Source organism: Phalacrocorax carbo, chromosome 9 (genome assembly GCF_963921805.1).
Source record: "Phalacrocorax carbo chromosome 9, bPhaCar2.1, whole genome shotgun sequence".
Lineage (NCBI taxonomy): Eukaryota > Metazoa > Chordata > Aves > Suliformes > Phalacrocoracidae > Phalacrocorax > Phalacrocorax carbo.
In genome coordinates this window covers 13,024,613-13,046,045 of record NC_087521.1, presented here as the reverse complement: position 1 = coordinate 13,046,045, position 21,433 = coordinate 13,024,613, and the positions used below count along the sequence as shown (strand labels likewise).

The 21,433-nt window shown below is 42.2% G+C and overlaps 1 protein-coding gene across 5 annotated transcripts in view; it reads right to left on the bottom strand.

Annotated features, from left to right (window-relative positions):
• The window catches only part of TTLL5 (tubulin tyrosine ligase like 5), a 146,680-nt gene that overhangs the window by 23,784 nt on the left and 101,463 nt on the right, over window positions 1–21,433 (bottom strand). For all 5 annotated transcript variants that reach the window (XM_064460414.1, XM_064460413.1, XM_064460415.1 and 2 more), the window contains 2 exons: window positions 9,574–9,751; window positions 1,260–1,480 (listed from right to left, as the gene is read on the bottom strand). In XM_064460414.1, coding sequence (XP_064316484.1) covers window positions 1,260–1,480; window positions 9,574–9,751 — 399 coding nt within the window. The remainder of the gene's footprint in view (window positions 1–1,259; window positions 1,481–9,573; window positions 9,752–21,433) is intronic.

The window sequence follows — 21,433 nt, the reverse complement described above, 5'->3', positions numbered from 1 at the left end:
GATTCACACACACTGGCAGTGCCCTAACATCTTTATAAGGTGTCCTTCATCAGTAATCTTTTACTAAAACTTCTCTCTCTAAACAGAAAGGGAACAGAGAATCAGGAAACCTCACAAGAACCTGCTCTGAAAGCTTTACAACTCTTCTGGCTGTAGAGTAAGTATAAGGGAAGAACGTATGAATTCAATTTTTGCCCTTCAGTGTTCAGGGATGAAACAAGTCCGAGGATATATGAGGAAAAACCTGATGAAGGATTTAGTCTAAAGCAGTTCTGTCATTTAAGAGGAGATAAACAGAGCGCTGAGGAAGCTACCAACAAAGGTAAGAAGGAAAGGATAAGACGACAACCCAGAAGTCTTGCTCACATTCTCTCATAATCCACAAAAGAGAAGACACACCAAGAAATGGGAAGGAAGGAAACTTAGAATCAGTAAGCAACATTTGATGGTCAATTTTTTTTGTTTTGTTTTTAAAGATAACACACACCAAATCCATCCACCTTAGAACGGCAAGCACTATATAACTAAAAGCTTAGTAAAAGTTAAAAGAATTTCTACAGATAATGAGGAATGCTATCGTTACATTAGGCAAAATAAAAACAGTCTAAATGAAATAAATACTTGTGCTTGAAGGCATAAGTAGGTCATTGTGTGTTAAATTTATGGAGAAACTTGGACTCAAGGGCAGATTATCTTGTTAAGGATACTGGTTGGTTTTTTTTTGGCAGCCTCTTCTGACCCACCAGATTGTAGCCCCCATCAAAGATTAAACATGGAGGAAGTGACTCAAGCGCATAAACATAGATGTCTAGTACCATACTTGGTACTCTCAAGTTATTTGAGGCATTTGTATGGGACTGGCAAATACAACACAAGATCTACAGAAGTCTTGTGCTGATCTGGAGCAGCAGCTGGAGGTCAGGTAGAATAGCCCTGGGCATCTAAAATACATCATTAGCAATCTGTATTTAGGTAACTAAATCCCACCTTGGATCAGATACTTGTCTAATTCAGTGTGGTAGTTCCTATGTCCTTATGTTCATATGATGTTACAGTCTTACCTACCTTACCATTTTGAAACATGAAATTGCAACATAGTGCACACCTATTTCAGAATAGACAGCTCAGGTTATTCTGAGATTTATCTTGGACACCATAGCTATCTATGTCAGAGTCACATGTAGACAGGTTCTTCAATATTCCTTCTCAGGGGAACCAGTGCCAACTCTCTGTAGTGGATAGGAAGAGATAAAACTTACTTGGAAGTCCTCTGGGCTGCAGCCTTTCTGACCACTGCCTGCCTGTGGTTTGCTGGAGGCTTTGGAACCAGCTGAGAAGGCGTACCCTGGGATGGCATCACTTTGTGCAGACTGGCTGCCTTCTGGATACTAGAAGTGGCACTTGATGTCTTGCAGGCCTCAGAGCCAGCTGGCATAGGTATATGGCTGGTGCTGGATTGTGAGTAGTTGGCAAAGAGAGCCTGGTAAAAAAACAAAAACAAAACAAAACAAAAAAAACCCAAAACCACAAAACAAACCTACTGTAGTAATTGGTGATTACCTCTCTGAATACTACTGAGAGCGCTGATGGAGATGGGTGACATTTTTGTGAGGGATATCATCTGCCTGGTAAAGGCAACCCCAGGGCTCCAGGGATAATCCCACACATAAAAACAAGAGTTAAGTGGTCAGGTCAGCGAAGTAGTTTTTAGAGCTGAATTTTATACCCTTGGAAACTGGGACTAGCTTCTAGGAAGGCAGACAAGCTCATTACTGCCACAGAATGATACTATTATGGATTAATAAACAAGAGGTCCTATTCTCAATCTAATCTTGCAGTGGGCTCCCCTCCACAAAGAAGTAAAGTTTTTATTGCTTTGACTGACTTTCTGCACTTATCTTGCTAAATTCTTCTTTTTGTGGAAGGTGGGATTGAGATGCAGTTCTAGGAAATAAAAAGATTATGGGGAAGATGTTACAATGCCAGTTCTTCAGTCTAACCCTGTAGATGCTTGGAATAACAGAAAGGCTCTCGGGTGCCTTCTCTGAAAAAGGGACTTTAGGTCAGCAGCTGACAAAAAGGATATCCCAGTAATACCAGGAAACAAAATATATCTGTTCCTATAGCAGGTGGGAAAGTAAGTATGTTGGAGATTTGTCACAGGGAACAAAAGAATCTGCGTGTTGTGAGACACTGGAGAACAGAGCAGTGGGCTGACAAAGCAGGGAGTAGGGAATGGTTCCCTACAGGAGCTCTGCAAACTGCTCAACTCTTCTCAGAAAGGAGCAACCTGCTGGGAGTTCTGCCTTGTCTTTCCTCGAAGTCAGTCAGATTCCCAGGGCAAAGAGGCAATACCGTAACCATGTAGTCTGGCAGCTGGAGGTCAGTGATAGGAGATGAGGGGAATAGCTGAGCACTCGCCAGTCACCTCAGTGTGACCCTGGGAGCAGTGCCCTTTACTGCATTTGTCCTCAGTTTCTTCCCTGGTGAAAAACACACAAAGCCACAGCAAGTGGGCTCCAGGCTCCAGAGAAAGCCACAGTCTGAGGGCTGGCTGAGTCTCAGCACACAGACAGGAAAAGCCCCTTTCCCCTGCAATTCTCTGGCAAATGGCAGGGCAGTGGTGTGTGGGAAGGCGTTTCTGACAGGCAGAGCTCTAGGGAGAAAAGAAGGTGCAAGAGCCAAAACAGGCCAGTTTCCTAACTAAAGCTCACTGACAAGATGCCCTTGAGCTTCCAATCCTTCTTAACCTCTCCCTTCCCTGAAGCTCTACCTTGATCACAGCTTTCAGATTTTGAATAAGTAGCTGGTACAAGTCTGGAAAATAGCAGTCACACCCCACCTTCCCCCAGCAAAACAAACTACAATGTAACTTGGTTTAGTTTCTTGCATCTCAGAGTCTGACATATCATGGGGTTGGGATGGAGACCCTCAAGTCACTGCACCCCCTTCTTATTCAGGGGTGACATTTCATTGTGTTCTGTTTGATATTATGCATATTTCCTGTAAGTTTTTCTTGTTATTAATATCACTAAGATCCCGGAGTCCACAAAGCGTGAAGTCTTAACACGCATTGGCAAGGAGGTCCATGACTCTGAAGAAACAGTAATCAAGGATGCTCTAACAAAGTCTGATCAGCAAAAGCTGGGCTGAGACCTGCCTAAAGAAAGGTCATGCATGTTTTTTCTTGGGGGTAATGGACTTCCAAAAACGCCTTTGTCTCCACACTGTGCTGAGATTCTGGCTGCCTTCCAAGCAAGGATGGGGAGACTGGAAGCTGACACGGACCATGGCTTCTGGATTCAGCTACAAAGCATACTGCCCTGCTGTGAACTCCATGGGGACAGGACAGGAAACCAGGAGAAGCTACTGTGCAAATAAAGAGGGCAGCTGGGAAGAGCAGAGCCTGACCACACAAAGAAAGGGTTGGGAAGAGATTTCAGCACATCCAAACATTAGGAGACAGTCCTCATCACTCAGGATTCTGAAGGCCTCAGGGTCTAGGGAGAGCAGAAGCCTAGAGAAACCCTGACAGAGGCAGTCCTGAAGCAGGCAGCACCCCACAACTACTGCTGCTGCAAGTAATAAACTTTGAATCACATTTCCCAGGCTCTCAGATTTAACTTGATGTTGAGGAGACATTTGCTCCCCTGACAAGTTCTTAGGGCTACAAATCTGAAAAATACTTAGAACACTATGAGACTTTTTAGCTAAAAATCATGTAAAGTGTTAGCGAGTTAATTCTCTTGCATAATTCTCTGGGGAGGCAGGACAGCATTAACCCTGTCTTGCACACGAAGAATGTTAGCACTGACAAAGGAATTGATTGTCCCTAAGCCACAGACTGAAGCAATACGAAAAGTTAGGTTGAGAGCTCAGAGAAGTTCCTGAGTCCCAATCCTGTATTTGCCTCATTAAATCACACCTCTCCTTGCTTCCATATCTACACGTGAACAACATACACAAAGTGTTATCTGTACAAAAATAGTAGTTTTTAATTAGAAAATCTCAACATGTACAGCTTGTTAGTAAGGATGATGCACATCTAAGAGTATTAGCCAGTAGCAGCTGAACTCTGACTGCTCGTGATTAAAAGCAGGGAGGTACTGAAGTACTTTGAAGAAAAGCAGATATATTAATGATCTTCAAAAACAGAAAGAATGTTCCTGGCACTTACCATCCTTGTATCTAACACCCATCCCTAGCACAGTAACGGAACAAATGTTGCAAGCAAAAACATGTCCATTCCGTGACCCGAGGAGGTAATGAAGCTCATTTCCCGTGAATCTGTCTTGGGGCTGAATCTTACAGTATCTAATATAAAGCATGCCCCAAATTATGCCTCTCTTCATGGGTTTGGGGCATTCTTGTGTTGATTTTTTGCTGTCTAATTAGGAGTCACCTCATGTTGCAGCTTTTGCCTTAATGGGAACACAAGCTGAATCCCCTTTCCAGACATGTAGCTCTATTTTCATGAAATTTATATGAAACATAGCTTTGAGATTTCTATTCCCTAGCCAAGGGGATAGATCAGCAAATCTGAAAATGATGAGACACTCAGCAGTGTATGAGAACTGACCAATCCACTCACACGTGTACTGCATAAAGATCCCTGCATCTAGTTCCAAATCACTAGTGCTGGAAAATGAGATGTTTATAAGCAATAAACAATGACAAGGATTTAAGTTAGAAGCAGAAGAAAAAAGGAAACCCAACAAAATAAATCGCACCACTTTTAGAAAAGAACTGCATTTCAGATGACATTGCAAAAATACATAGAATTAAAAGGCTTGGAAGACCTCTGGAGTTATAGAATTTTTTTAGTGGAGATTCTTTTGAACACAAGTTAATGCATTCAGTTACATAAGTTTGGATGCAACAATCAGTTGAGTTGAAAATTCACAAAGTGGTGATAATGAACAGGCTCAAAATGTATTTATTAACTGGCACAGTGTTAAAGTGCAGTACAGTGAGCATCTTGGGGTCATCAAGAAATTTAAAGAAGAGCAGCAAATTCATGGTATGCAGAGACTGTTCTGAAGCATGTCTTCCTTGGTAAATTCTTCAGAACGAGACTAAAATATACTAAAATAAGTTAACTTGTGCCTCCCCTTTTGTCTGTCTTTTGGTACTGGGAGCTCTCTGGGGCAAGGATTGGGCCATATCATTGTATTGGAAAGATCATTAATACATCTGGGCGTTACCATAATTCTAATAATAGTGACAAGATCAGAACCATGGGGACAAGATTTCAGCTGGTATAAATCAGCACAGACTACTGCTTTCAGAACAGTTATTCTGCTTTACTTAGACTGAGACTTTGACTCATCGGTATCACAAGACTCAAATAGGAAAAATGGCAGTTAGCACACAGTGGGAAAACAATCCGAGGGAGAAAGCTTCAAAACAAGAATGAACAAGAGACTGAAGGGGAAGAGAGACTGCAAATCTGACAGCAGTCTAATATATAATAGTTTAGAAAGCAGTTTAATGATGTTTAAGGCTGCATTCAAAGAGGCTCTGTATCCTCAGACAGGAATCCTGTAGTTCTAGGAATACTAGGAATATTATTCTGAATACTCAACATTCCCAGTCAGATCTAAATAAACTGTAGGTAATTCAGAAAAGACTCACCTGCATTAAAAGGAAAAAAAAAAAAAAAAAAAATCGCTGAACTTCATAAAATGAAGAATATTTCAGAGAACATAACATTTTTAAATGATTGAGAAGAGAATTATTTAAGATTAACTGAGCGCAATGTTTTATAGCATAAAATCTGCTTAAAATTCTGATTGAAAATGTGATCATAACCGACCATACAACTCATTAACATGATTTATGTCTTGTTTAACATTAGCTTTTTTGATATAAGCAGGACTGATGGGGATCATTCCACTATACGCCTGTACTTTTCTTGTTTTAATTTAGCTTTTTTCCCATATGATATGTTTGGCATAAAATTCTAAACCCAGAAGATGTTAGGCTGAGCATACAGAACATAGCCACACAGAGAAGGAGGAACCTCCCTAACAGCTAATGGCATCTTTCCAGTACAGGAAACAATTAGAGAATAAACAATGATGGTATATTAAGTGCCTTGCCAACTGCAGCAGTGATACTAACATCTAGGTCATAACGTGTCACATGAAGTCTCCTTTAAACATTAAAAATACTGCCATAAGCCTGTTTTTCTTGTCATTTGGTTTGATTTTGTAATCCTTGTTCCTTGATTTTGCTGATATCGGATTTAAGCTTCTTGTCTCCACTTTCACGCTCTGCCCCTTTCTATTTTTTTCTCTTTTCTCAGGCTCTGTGTTGTCTCTGTTCCTGGGCCCTATCACTGAATCCATTTGTTTGTTAGATTCTCATCCAGTCAGTTTGGTGTTTTTCTTTTTGTCCAGGTAATGAAGTACCTATTCTGGCATTAAAGATCTATTTCTACCATACTACACTACGTGAACTGACTTCCACATACAACCAGTGAAAATTGTTGGTTGTTATTCCTCTTCCTCCACCTACACAGTATTTGGTGCTCTGCAAATTGTTAAATGCCTGGAGGAGAAATCATCATTCTTAAGTGTCTGGAAAGTGCTCAACCAAGAGTGGGTGCTGCCACAAAGAAGTATGCAATAGGCCTTTATGATAAGATATATCCACTGCATGGCAATGGCCTATTACACAAATACTTGACTAGGAACTTCCATGCTTTCCAACACATCTGTCTCATCTCCAACATATTGAACTGGTTAATGTACAGGCAGAAGTGTTTGCCTGTGTTATTAATCATGGTGCTTCTGTTGCTTGTTCACATGCTATCTATATACATATGACTAGTCCATTTGTCACAGAAAGAAGGAAAGACTGGCATCTAGTCATGTTGTACGGTCATGCCAAACTCAGGGTGTGCCTTGAGATAAATGCTACTGACAAATGGCTAGCCTGCCTTCCAACTGTAACAAGAGCTTGAAGAATCAGATGAAACAGGCTTGGAGACATCCTGTATGCATTCCCCAAAGCAGAGAGATCATGACACTCTTTCAAGTGATATGCCTTATGTTTCGCAGGATATATTTCTTCTGTTGAGAGGAGGCTGAGGAACTTGAATGCAGCCAGCAAGACAACAAAGGATGGAGTAGATCTCAATATGTGGGAATGAACAGAAGGGAGAGAGCAGGCTACGGGAGATAGGTGGCTTAGGTGACACTAATGAGAAAATGTGGTAAAACCATGCAGGCTAGGCTAAGCTACATCAACTGTGGGGGAAAAGAGAGGACAAATGATGGCCAGCAAGAAAAGGTGGGATGGAAGACAAAGTGGTGTGAGTGGGAAGGAGATGTAGGACAGGGAGTGTGTAAGCAGCAGCAAAGAGAAGGCAGTTCTTGGAAAGGCCACGTCAAAGGACTGAAGTCTGAGAAGCTAACTAGCAGAAGAAAGAGGTCAGTGAGAGGAAACTAGAGAGTGGGCAGGGGATAGATGGATGAAGATGAGGGTAGTGCAGTGACTGGGAGATGCATCAGAGGATCAGTGCAACTGTGACTGGAAGGGGAGGTCTTGCTGGCTCCATACAATGTCTAGTGGGAGAGTAAGTGTCCAAGAGACAATCATTTTATTAAGATGTGGTTTTCGCTACAGAAAGACTGAAAGCCCCCAGTTCAGCAAATACCTTTCTTCATTAGTGGCAACTTCAGTGGAGCCTGAGCCCTGCGGCATGGCAATGGCCTCAATACTACAACTCTAAGCTGCTTGGCTCAGAAGGAGAAGGGAGGGAGAGAAAGGAGGGGGACGTTGTGGGGGTGAAAGGAGGTTTAACAAAGAATCACTTTAACAGAAACTCCTGAGTAATGGCTCTGCCCTAGGCCAAGAATAACATCAGCTCAATGTCAGCAATTAGAAGAGGGCTCAGCCAGGCCCCAAGGCCAGCTCCGGCCTCCTCACAGGCACAGCCCAGCTTACAGCCCTTTCCTGAGCTCATGAGCAGCCACAGCTGCCCACCCAGAGCCCCTTGGATGGAGATGAAAGGAAGACCTCCTGCTCAAAGGGGGAGCAAGAAGACTGTAGGTGAGGGAATTTGGGGATGGAAACTGCATGTCTAAGTGAGGGCCTTGAAAGAAGGACTGCAAGGAGCAAAGGCAGAAGAGCCTCTCCTTCAAGATGCTCCTAGAAAAGGATGAGGGAAATTTGCCTATATTCTGTTTTCGGGGACCCTGACTAGTGACTCATCTGCTTCACATGAGAGAGAGTGGGCGTTCAGACCTCCGCATGTTAGCTCTGCTCATGGTTTTGTTGGATTCCAGTCCTGCCAGACTGCCCAGCAAATAGCTCCTTCCTAATAGAGACCAATCTCTTCTGAGTGAAGGCTTGCTCACCCAAAGACTTACTTCCCTTTAGCATAGAAGCCTTTTGGACATCAGTCAGAATAAAGAACACACACCTCTCTCTCCATAATAACAAAGAAATGTAATGTGCACATCAGTGAACTCATTGTAACCTTGAAAGATTCCCCAGGCAGGATGGAAATGCTGTTCCAGACACAGCAGTCCAACCTTGGCATCCAGAACATCAATAATACAAACCCTTTTTCATGTTTCCTTTAGCTCTTGGACACTTAGCCCCTCTTTTTCTCCTTGCAGGTGTAACAAAGGAGTCATGTATCCATCAGACAGTTCCGTGCAAAGCAGTGAAAGGGGATAGAATCATAGTCATTTACATTGGAAAAGACCTCTAAGATCGTGGAGCCAACTGTTAACACAACACCACCATGCCTCCTAAACCATGTCCCGAAGACACGTATCTTAACAGATCCAGGATCTTAAATGTAGTAATAAAAAAATGTGTAGGAGGCCTGCAGAAGATTTTCAGGGTTGCAGAGAAAACTTGCATCTAGCATCAGGGTCAGTAGCCATGCCTCCTGCACACTGACAGCTCTTAAAAGAAATTAATACATTTCTTCAAAAGAATGAAGATTCTTCTAAGTAATTTTTGCGTCCCCTTAACATACTGCTCTTTTGATAACTGCAATGTATGAAGAGACATCCAGGAGCATGGGCATCCTAGAGCAGGGCCAGGAGGAGGAGAAATTAGTCAAGATGAAGCCTTGATAGGGTCTGTTTGCCATAGAGGGCACCATTGCCAACACAATTTCAAGACCCTATGTTCAGAAACAGTGAAATACAACAGTGACTCAGCTTGAAGCACTACCCAAGAAGAATTAAAGTCAAAGCACAAAGATATCATCATTGATGAGATTAAGGGACTAAGACCATGGAGACTGTAGACAGTTCTAAGGCTGTCTGAGGCACTATAAGGGGATGCCCTGAACCAGTGCAGAAAAGCGGGCAGCAGTGTGCCAGTAGCCAAATGGAGGAGGATGCCAATGCAGTAGAAGCAGCCATTGGGAACTACAGCATTGAAATACTATCAAAATAACTGCAGGTAATATTGGTTTTGTTGCAACCCACTTGAAGAGCTACTTCCTTCACAAAAGCTGTGCCATAGGTACTGTCTCTGGGTTGATTCTGCACATCTGAGACTCAGGCAGCACTGCTACATCCCAAGCAGGATTTTTTTAGTTACCTGGTGCCGGGCTTGGCTTTGCTCCAACAGCTGTCGTGACTGAAGTTTCTGCTGCTGAAGTTGCTGCACAGCAAAATGGAGCTGATAGTTGGGATGTGCCAGCGGACTCTGTCTCACCTTGTTGTAGACACTGTTCTCCATCTCTCCTTCCCAAGCAAAATGATGATTCTCTGGAGCCCTGAGAAAAGAAGAGCCATCACACTTTCACTACTCTGCTTATAAGGACTCCTGCTTACAAGGTACTGCTGCTTCCTAAAAATCCCTTAAATACTTAGCCAGCTATGAATTTGTATTAAGTGGCTCCAGCAAGCACAACACCTGCTAGAGGTGCTATGTGCTAACTGCTGTCTTGCTAAGGGGTTTCTTGAATTCCAGGCTGGGACTATACTACTACCCATAACACCACGCTTCAGGAGAACAAAGGAAAAGAGAAGAAAAACTCTAAACTGGAACATGTCTGTGGCTGATTAGCATTGAAGAGAGGCAGAGTTGCTGCAGGAAAAGAGCTATGGATTCCCATCACTAATGACATAATTAATTATTTGGATTTGTAGAGATTTTGTTAATACACTAACACAAGGCTTACACCAAGCACACACACGCTGCAGAGGGAGTGGAATAGAAGTACATGCAGTACAATATCCACAGAGAGGATAAAGGACTGGTAGGGGGAGGTTGCAACTAGGGCACATATTCAACAGACCTGAGGGGACTGAGGATAGACTCATTTCTTTCATTATCAGAGTAATGCAAGCCTTTCCCAGAGGAGAAAAGGCCTCCTGCAAAGAGACAGGAGCTCTTACAACCCAGGCTTATACAGTGGGAGTTCAGCTGCGGCCTGCAACATGATAAGTAACAGCAGGAGCTCACAGGATTGCTTTGAAGTTTGTAAGCTTCGGCAAGAAGGCAGCACCAGCACACTTCTACACAAGGCTAAGGGGCTTTGCAGAGAGCAGGTGGCAGACTGACAGGACCACAAGGTGTCCTGAGAATGCTACAATGGACCAGCAACTCACACATCCTGTGCTCACAAGACAGGATGCCACATGACCCACTGAATCCTGACACTCTGGGTAATAAAACCCTCAAGCCTCAGTGCCTGAGCTTCCCAAGTTTCTGCTGATCTCTGTCATGTTTCTCTCAGCCACTCTTTCCAAATATTTCCTTTGGATTCCCAGGGCAGCCTTCCCTTCTCTTTCCTATGCATGTCTTAAGTAACTGGGATGTAAAAGATCCTTGGTGTCTTTTACATTTCATGCCATGACTTGAAGTGTAGGTTGTGGTTTTCGCAGGGGCGTTAACTGCAAACTCCTTGCTTCAGGATCCTATCAAAACTTACAACTTAGATTCTTTGAACATGTCACAGCTTCCCTTGAATGTGGTGCACCTTCCCCCACAAGCTTCATCATCACATCAAACCCTTAAAATATTCAGAAGGATTCAAACAAGACCAAAAGCAACTGCCAGCCCTATGTAGCCTCCCTCAAAAATAACCTAATGCACCCCTTTCAAAGCAAATTGAGGACAAGGATTCTAAACACTAAAGGGTCACTCGCCATACTCAGATCCTCAGCAACAGAGGAGTAAGACAACCGAGTGGAAAAGTTCAGCTACCAGCATCTCCACCCTGCATGCTCTGGACCTCCTCCTGCTTGGAGCACCACTACCACTTTTGCTCTTATGCACCATTGGCTGTTGGGTAGCCTTCTCTAGACTTCTCTGTTCAAGGGATCCCACCCATGATTCCTCAGTCATTTGCTTCTGTTGTACCACAGTACAATGACTGTCACTCCATGCTCCCTTTTGCTACAAGATTCTAAGTCTTTCAGTTCTTTTCCTTTCACCAGTGCTTGAAAAAGTGACAAGTGTAATGTTGCTGACAGTACTCATGCCTTGAAACCCAAGCTGTATAGGTCTGAGTCTGGTTTTGTGGTTAACCTTGGGAGAGCTGCTTCCCTCTTCTGAACCTGCCTTCCCCCTTCTGCTCCAGTAATAGCATCATGATCCTCTACTACTGTAGTTCTACCTGCAGTTGCTCAGGTCTGGCTCCACAGATGCGTGCGTGCCACTGGCCACCAAGCACTGTCCCCTGCTAGGCACAGGATGCCACAAAAAGCGTAACTTAAAAGGAGGACACAACAAGGCCCAAGGAATTTTTGAAACAATCCTCAACTGCCTCCTCTCCAATCCCACCAGCTCACCACATGGGTTATCAGCAGCTGTCACCTAGACTCAACTCCTATCCTAAGGGTAGTATCTGCTCCTTCCACTGCATAGATACAGATTCCACCATCCATTCTGATGTTAAAACTCATTGGACTTTTCCCTTGTGTGATGCAGCCAGAGTCTCTGTTACCCCCCCCAGTAAAGTCAGGTCATGCTGACAGCTGAAAAGCACAAAGGACAGTGTTGGGACTGGGATGAACCCTTTGGGAGATAGCTGGGGGTTACTGCAGACCAGCCCTTGAAATAAACATCAACAGCACCAGACACAAAGCTGAAGAGCATTCAGGAGCTCCATCAAAGTTATGATAGTGCTCAGTAAACAGCCTGATTAATTCCTCAGCAGTACTACTGAAAGATTATGATCTTCAATACCTGTTTTAAACTAAACAACAATAGTATTTGTCAGTTTGCCTAAAGTATCTTTTTCACACCAGCAACTTCTCAGTTGAGAAAATTCAGTAAGTTCATTCAAAACCCTCCCAAATAAAGTAAGCCAATATAGGATAAAGGGGTTACCTCTCATGGATTTCATAACTAGTTAAAACACATGAAACCAAAGCTAGAATAAATGGACAGTTTCTGCAATGGAAGATTACCACTGGGGTCCCACAAGACTCTGTGCTATGGTCTATGCTGTTCAAAACATTTATAAGTCATCTGTGGAAAAGAGAGAAATTAAAAAAAAATGCTGCTGAAAAACTGAAAGTCACTGAGAAGTTTAAAAAAAAAAATCACATTACTGAATTATCAGACATTAAATTAGTAAGTGACATTCAATTTAATAATTACAAAGTCATGTACTCAGGGAAACACAATCCTAGTTTTATGCAGTGATGGACTTTGAACTAGTTATTTCTATTCAGGAAGGAGACCTTATAACTATAGCTATAATAGCTTTTTTTTATTAAAACATCACTTAAATACTCTCAAAAAGCAAACTCAGTGTTAGGAATTATTAGGAAAGGCATAGGGAACAAAACAAAGAACACTACTCTGCTACCTTATAAACCCAAATTGCATCCATCTCTTGCATACTGAGGGTAGTCCTAACCCCTGTCCCTCCTCCCTTCTCAAAATACATACAGTAGAACTGGAAAAAGTACAAAGAAATGCTGTAGAGACGATCAAAGGTATGCAACAGCTTATATATTGAGGAATGACTAAATAAATAAGGAGTCTTCAGCTTGGAAAAAGGACAACTGAAAGGAAATATGAAAAATATCTATAAAATAATGAGCTTCAGGGATAAGGAGAATAGGGAACAATTACTCAATTCTCATGACACCAGACATAGGAAAAACCAAATGAAGTCATCAGGTGGCCAGGTTAAAACAAACAAAAGGAGGTAGTTTTTCTCATAACACATAATTAAACTGTGGATGCCTTCTTACTACAGGAAGCTAAGGACGCCAGAAAATTACAGGGGTTCAGAAATTATCAGACAAACTTACAGAAGCAAGAACCACTAATACTATTTATATACACAGATACCATCTCCTGGCCAGAAAAATCAGTGATTACTGAGTCCCAGAGAGTATTGGGGAAGTATCACCATTCTATAACATCACCTAATGGTCTTCCCACAGAATCTTTCACAGGCTACTGTCTGAGCAGGACATTCACCTAGATAGTCCATCTGGTCTGCGAAAATGCAACCAGTATTTTTTATGCATCAGAGGTCTGAAACTAAGCCTAACTCGGGTCTCAGTCAGACATTAGAGAATTCAGTCAAGCACTCTAAGGTATTCATTCAAATTATATGATTAATTCAAGAAATTAATGTCTGTTCCAAATTCTCTCATAACTACCTCCAGCTCAGAACCTGCAATGCATAAAATTTATCCTTTGATCCAAAAGAATGCTTGGGAAGCTAAACATTCAGTGATTTGTTCTAAAACATAAAAGTCAAGATGAAATGGAGGAGATAAAACTGATGTAAATGAAAACTCCACTGAAGTTGGACCTGCTGATAGCCAAACTGGCTTTGTGCCACAGAGACGACACATAGCGACTGCAGTCTGTAGTGCTGCGAGGGCCACTAGTTGAATGGCAAAACTTCAGTACCATTTCCTTGATCCTCATTTCTTTTCTTTTGAGATATCTGGCAAAGGATTAACTATTATGGAAATACAAGTACTGACAACTGATGGTCCAATTTTTAAAAATGTGCTGGGATTTCTGCCTTGTTCCAACCTTTGTCCTCTTCAATGAACTCTCAAATGCTTAATTTGATTTCTAATCTGGCTTAATCCACTCTTTCTGTTTTAACAAATTTATGATGGGTAGCCCAAAATAAATTCTTTAGGATTTAATATTTCCCAGGTAAGCTTGGTTTAAACCACCCAGGACAACACTGTTGAAACTATGTTATTAAAACTTTAGGGAGAACTAAATTTGAAAAAAACCCAAACAAAACCACAAAAACGTTGGCTAACATTTTCTTGCAGCATAGACAGTCTCGTCCACAACTCCCTGTAGCTCCAATACCTTCCCTCCACACGATGCAGCACAACGGCACTTTTTTCCAGCTACTCCATTGAAAATGCTATTGCATGCCTGAGTAGATTTTACTTTCACGGCCTACATCCTTCTGGATTTAATATGTTTCTGTTAGTTTCCATGGGTTTTGCTTCTTTATAGATGGAAATCAATATAAATTCATTATACGTAACTTCAACCTTTTATAATAGAAGTGTTAAATATTTGACAACAGAAAGGCTACATATTTGCAACTCTTCAGATCACTTTTGTAGAGAGGTATTTCATCTGCAATTTTGGAAAGTCCCCATATAACATATTTCAAGTTGCTGATATTACATCAAAGGCAAAGCTTACCTTGGTACAGGAGAACAGGGCTTAGGATCTGAGACTCAATAAGCTGCTGCCAGAGGCACACTCCAGCTCTCAGTCTATTTGCCATGCTCACAGGAATGCATCATGGTGCAGCTCCTATTCTCAGTTCCTGCCCATCAGATGGATTTACTGAAGCATGACAGCACCTTTGCACCCTTCCTGCAGTTAGCTCGTCTGCTTAAGGAATTCTACAGCAGGCTCAGAACAGTAATGAAGGCTAGAAAAACACTGTAGCGCACCACACCCTTAATAGATACTATAGAGTTCACATAGTAGAGAGACTATATAAATACCCCAAACTGAAGGAAAAGCTTTTTCACAACTCACAGTTTTAGTCAAAGCCAAAAATAACCAGAAAACCCCACACACCCCCAATGAAAATGAAGATCATAGAGTCAGTACTCACAGACCTGCTTGTTTTCAATTCAGGATTGTTGCTCGAACACCACCGATTGAATATTCATTTGCTCATACATACAGATGACAGATATAAGCATAGATGCACACACGTACAAATGGGAAATAGAAATTCCTGCCAGTGCCACCAGAAGAAATTGAGTTTTGTTCTGTCAGCCAGGCTGGTTGTGAGCAATCTTCTCGCAGCTTGCTCAGGATTATTTATGAGTTGCTTAGTTTAGAGACCTGGCCAGGATTCGGCCTTCACTATGTACAGGAAATCTCAGCCTTGGCGTTATAGCCCATCTTTTGTAAGCAAGATTCTGTCCTTCCAGCAGCCCTTAGGACTACTCAGTATTTTTGGCAAGAAACCCACTGTGTTCCTTTCTTTCAACTGTAGTTTTCAAAAAGCCCGGGCCAGAATTACCTCTTCCTCTTCACTGACAGCATAAGACCTCTCTGCTGCAGCTTTTTGCATCACAAAAGACATGGCTTTGCTTCTGAGACCCATTTCAACAGATCTCCATGCCATTACGATCACAACCCAGCCTAAAAGTGCTAGAACGTATGTGCTCATCTCTAGGTTTTCTGGTTCCAAATTTCCTTTTTGCTCTAGTTCTCTTTTCCCATTCATTAGCTCTTTTCTGATGTAAGCAACACTTATGCAATCAACTACCTACACCTGTACTAGGAACTAATGCTACTGTACTAGAATACTAAACACTAATAAGATACTAATACATTTGTCCATTGACTACAGGAAAAAAAAGGCTCAATGAAATCCAGCCTCTGTACAGAAGGGATGTGATTATCAGGTCTTACAAGAAAGGAGAGAGCTGGCTTCCATTCTCACTTCAGACAGATTGAAGGGAATACCAAGGACCGAAGCTGTAGACAGACCAGACCACAGAACATCGCTCACCAAGAATCTCGTAATTACAAAGAACCATCTGGCGTACAGGAAGTCCATAGTAAAAGAATGACACTGGTAACTACTAATGATAGGCCACACTTCTCCTAGCATCCACCTTTCCTAAGTAACTTATTCAAACATCTGACAAAGCAGGGTCTACTACAGCACAACCACTGCTTGGATAAGTAATACTAGACAATAAAAGACAACAGCAGAAGACAGGGCAAAGGAAAATCTTTACTAAAATGAAACTACGTGGAAATAATCAGGGGAGGGGAAGGCAATGCAAGAGTAGAAAGGATTCAGAATATAATTTCTTAATGCATGATTTGCATATAAATTGGGTTTAAAGCTTCCAATGTTCCCAAAAAACATTGACAGATTTTTAAGCATCTTAAATATTACACAGAGGGCTTTCATTTCTATTTCATCTGAAGCCTTCTTCCAACAGCTCAGCTAGGCACTTGTTTGATACCAACTCCTGTGCAGCTGGCAACAATACCAAATTCATGAAGTATACTGGTGTTCCCCATATATCACTTATTAAGCAGGCACTTTTGAAACATTTCGAAAGTGTCTACACATCCCATTGAAAGGCAATGCAAACTAGGCTCAAATTCCTTCTGAAAATGAAGCTTCAGCATTCTTTAAGAATATTCCTCTATGTTTAACCCTGCTTAGTTTGTGAGAACTCGATAGGATCACAGCAGGAGTCAGCATAGCTGGAGATCTAGCAAACTCAGGAAAGAATTATCCTCCTTTTAAACAAGGAAACAAGCTGACAATGAAAGTATTTTGCATCCTTTCCTGTAAAGGATGGAGCTAAGGATGAACAAAGGGCCATTGCTGGCAATAAGGGAACCCAGTGCATTTATATATCACTGCTCCCTGCTCCCACCTTGCTGTGGAATGCAAGACAATCTTGGGCAGCAGTTTTTTTCCCCACAGGGCATTCAGGTGGTATGACAAGCCCAGGAAGCTTTCAGTACAAAGCCTTGGTGGGCACCGGCTGCTAGAAAGTAGCTGGCATAGTAACTAATGATTCTGTCTAGTGTGGCAGCTCTCAGCATCCTGCTGACTTATGTTCAGGCACTCAGAAAAACACAGAACATTTTCTTTGGCACACTACATGCTTCTTCCATCCCTAACAATAGGCCCTAGATTGGGGCTGGCTATGGAGCAATGATAAACATAGTGGGACAAAGCCCAGGACGCTGGGGGCCTGGCTGGGATGCAGGACTGTCGGGCCTCTCGCAGCACCACTTGCCTCAAGGCCTGCCTTTGTCTTTTCTCCCTCTTTCTCTCCCCTCAGCTTCAAAAGCAATAAAATAAAAATTGAAAAACAGAGCAACAAGTCTTTGAGAATGTTTGTTCCTGGCCTCTGCTGTTATCAGGAGCATCTGTGAGAGAGTGACTTTGGTCCAGTTTAGTCAGCAAAAGTCTGCATTTTAGCATGGTCTGTAGCTCTGATTACTGGAACATGCAAGCCCCTAAAACCTGCAGCAGCTATGTTACAAAGGTAGAGGAAGGTAGCTTTCTGGAAAAGCATGGCCAAACAAAGTATTTTTAATATTCCTAAAAAAGCTCTGCCTGGGACTTTGGGTATCTTCTGAGGCACAGGGAGCTGTCCAGAACTTGCCATGGTGCAGGTACTTGGGAGACATGGAAGGGGCAGGAAGCAGCAGGCCTGTACAAAACGAGGATGCCATCACCTGGCCTGCAATCTGCTTCTCAGCTGTGCAAGAGAAGCCAAGGAAAAGCTTTTATAGTTAGTGAGCACTGTCAAGCACATTGGCACTGGCACAATAAATGTGTAGAACTGCATTTTGGGTTCAAATACAGTTCAAAGCGACAAATACAATCTCTCATGGTGAAGGTGTTTTAGAGATGTAGGAGAGTTTCTGTCCCAGACCATCAATCAAACTGTCACTTTTTAGCGATGAGACACAGATGCAGGCATCTTGTAATAGTTTCAGCCTTAGTTCTTCAGCTTCCCACTTTCCCAGCAACGCAAGCTACTTTTAGCTACACAAGAGGCTCTTGCCATCAGTATCTTTAGAGCCATGAGACAACAGAATATGTACAAGGTCCATGTGAAAAGCCTTGGGAATGAGTTGGTTTAGACAAAGAACAGGAAAAGTTCTGTGGATTTAACTACAATTTCCAGATCCATTCACAGGTTAACTGTAATAGCTACCAGAGGCACAATTCAAGCATCCCAGGACATTTTAATGTGCATAATTACTAGCAAATGTCAGGAGTCCCCCTCTGCTATTCTCACAATTCCCCCTTTCAACTGAGAGAGTTGATGTTGTTACAAGAATTTTATTCAAAAACAAAGATGTGAGCAAAACCATCCAACTCATTTCCTTGTAGTGCAGGATTAACGCATGTTTCAGGGCCTGGAGGAGTCCATGTGTTGCACTCTCAGCTGCACAACTCCACAGACAGGTACACATTCAGTGTCAAGAATTTTCCCAGAGATCTCCAATTAAACCTATATTTTCTCTGTATTGTTGCATGACCTTCCTCCTATTTCAGGTCTAAATCTTCACTACTAGAGCTATGCCTCCTTCGAGCCTAGCCAGGTTTGGCACACTTAACTCCACCTTTTTCTTCAGCTCAGTCCCTTCTGGCTTTTGTTTGGATATTGATAAAGTGGAAAAAGTTCAGAGAAAAGCAGTATTTGAGGTGAGGGATGTGCTCAAAACCGAGCGCATTATTCCAGATGTGCATGCACAATAGCTATACAGGGAAAGCCCACTGCCTTCTCGCTCCTTCACTACTCTACACCATTCTACAAGTACTATCAAAGTTCACAGGCTTCCTTCTTTTCTGGTATATGCCGCTGTATAATTTATTTCCTGCTCCCTGGCTTCTGAAAATTATTCCTGCTATTTCCTTGCCATTAAGAAACCTGGGGTTTGGAGCAGAAAGATTTTCTTATAACAAAAACGATGTAGGGCCTACTCAGTTCTCCTGCAGCTCAGGAATCAAGTGCATTTTAGGTCCTGGGTCTCCATACACAGGCAAGGCCATGAGTGTAGCAGGTTAAAAATGAGGTGCATCAAAACAGATTTGTGACAGTCTAGCAGAGGAAGCGCAGGGCAAGATTACAGAGCACTAGAAAACCTCTGCAGGCAAGGCCTAATCTACCTCAACTACTCAAGGATTTAGGAGGGAATTATCAGGAGCACTAAACTTGCCAGTCTTAACAAATGAAATGAAATATTTACCCTTCAGTGGAGCCAATTTTTGCTGGGCGCCTAGTAGCATCCTTGGCTCCATGCCAGTTAAAAAATACTGTCAATGTCCCTGATCTGGGGAATGCTTGGCAGTTGTTTAAACACTATTTTTTTTTACTTTTCTTTACATATGGCAGCTTTGAAATTCACTAGTAGAAAGGCTAAATCAAGAAAACTAACAGTCAGCTGGCTGCAAAGTTCAATACCTTCATCCTGTTGTGGCTCATCAGGTCATTGGAGAAGCAATGAAGGCAACTGAACATATCTCCTCCACGTCACCTAGATTGACAAAATCACATAGCCTTTCTACTCTCAGTTAGTGCAAAAATAGGGGTGAGCTTTACTTTACTGAGTGTTTCCTGCACATAATTCCGAACCTGCAAACACAGACAAACACAGCCTGCAAAAATATTTTAACAGTAAGATGTACATACAATGAGACTAACACAGAAACCTGGTATCATTTTGCTTTCATAAGGAAGTCCTGGAGAAGATTACCTGTTTAAATCTGACATGCAATTGCCTGAAGTGTGTTGTGCCATTCCCCCACTCCGAATTTAAAGTATTAATTAATGAAGTTCAGACAGAGCAGGTGGACTCCGAGTGAAGTTACCTCACTGTACTGTTTAGCTCCGCTTTGATTAAGCCAAGTCATTCAAACTTAGTGTGTTAAGTACCACCTTAAATTTGATCACTTGTCCTAGCCGAGGCAGAGCTTCTGGGGTGAATATGCACACTCCACAGAATTCGAAGTACCAGAAACTTAGACGCAGTACTGCATCACTTCCGGAGATGGGGAAGGTATTCCTCACTGCAGAGATTTCACTGTAAAATCCTGGCATGGATCAAGTGGATCAACACAAAACACGACTTGTACCTGATGTTCTTCTACTTTTCCTCTATCAATGTAGGCAAGTCTATTGAAAGCCAAACTGGAAAAGACTGACAGGATCTACTTATTCCTATCATATTTCTTTAGTGCTTTACCCAAGCAGATTTTGCATTTTATGGGTCGATACCTGCAGTAGCACACAGGGATGAAAACAGTAAATGTGCACCACTATCTGTCTAGAATATGCTTATGACTGGGTCTGTAATTAAAGTCATTAATCTCTCCTGGAAATCCTTATTCCCTACTTCTCTACAGAGAGGCAAGGGTTAAGTCAGGACCAGTGAGTTAGCCCTGCACCCTGTAATGCCTCCTTTGAAAAGCCGCTCACACAGTTTACAGGGAAAGAGTGAGAGTGCAGCTGCTGTCCCAGCCAACATTTGGTTCCTATTACAGTGAATAAATCTCCCCCTCCCCCTTTTCTTTTTTTCCCCCTTTTTATATTAAAAGTCCATCAAACACATTTTTTTCTCCTTAATATTTTCCATTAAGTTTCCTCCTGCGTAGGCTTTCCCAGAGTGTGGTGCTCTTTGCTATATGTGTTCAAGCAGCAGCTGCAAGATCCCACTGAATAAGAGAATGGGGAATGAAGAAAGCAGCTCAGGCCCCTTGTTCAAGTCTCAAGAGGCAAGTGAAAAGTTACAGTTGGGCTAAACTGGTGAAATCTAGAACACTTGAGAAGAATAAACAAACAAACAAAAAACAGGCTGTTGAGTTTTGTAGGGTTAGGATTCATGAGATCGCTGAGAGTACTCAAAGCACTCTGCCCCTGCCCAGAGCTAAATACCCCTGCCACCATCAGCCTCCCAAAAGACATAGCACAGGATGGCGTTACGCTACAGGGCCTTAAGGGTTCTTGCAGGGTTGTGCTGTCCGGGTCTCATTCCACTTGAGACCCAAATGACTTTTTCAGCAGTGCTGTGTGACCACAGGGTAGAGATGTCATATGCTCCTAAATTCAGGTATTTTGTTGTCTAAATATTAAACACCAAGTACACAAAGAAACCTCTAAAGAACACAACAAGCCTCTAGATTCCACAAAATTTGCACTGAAGTTTGTGAAAGCAATCAACTTTGCTTGACATCCAGTACACCTATCATCTTGTTATGTGGTAGATGAAGGCCCTCTGATGAGTGTCTCAGAGACAATAAATCTGACAGCTTAGATGGTCCGTCTGTGGGGACGAAGCATGCTGAAGTATACAGTTCCCTAACATCATGGCTATGAATTTCAAGGCCAAGAATTATGGCCAGATAACAGAACTTCACAAAAGAAGCAACACTTCTACATTTATAATCTATATACCTAAAGGGAAGGCCAGAATCTGTTCTGCACTT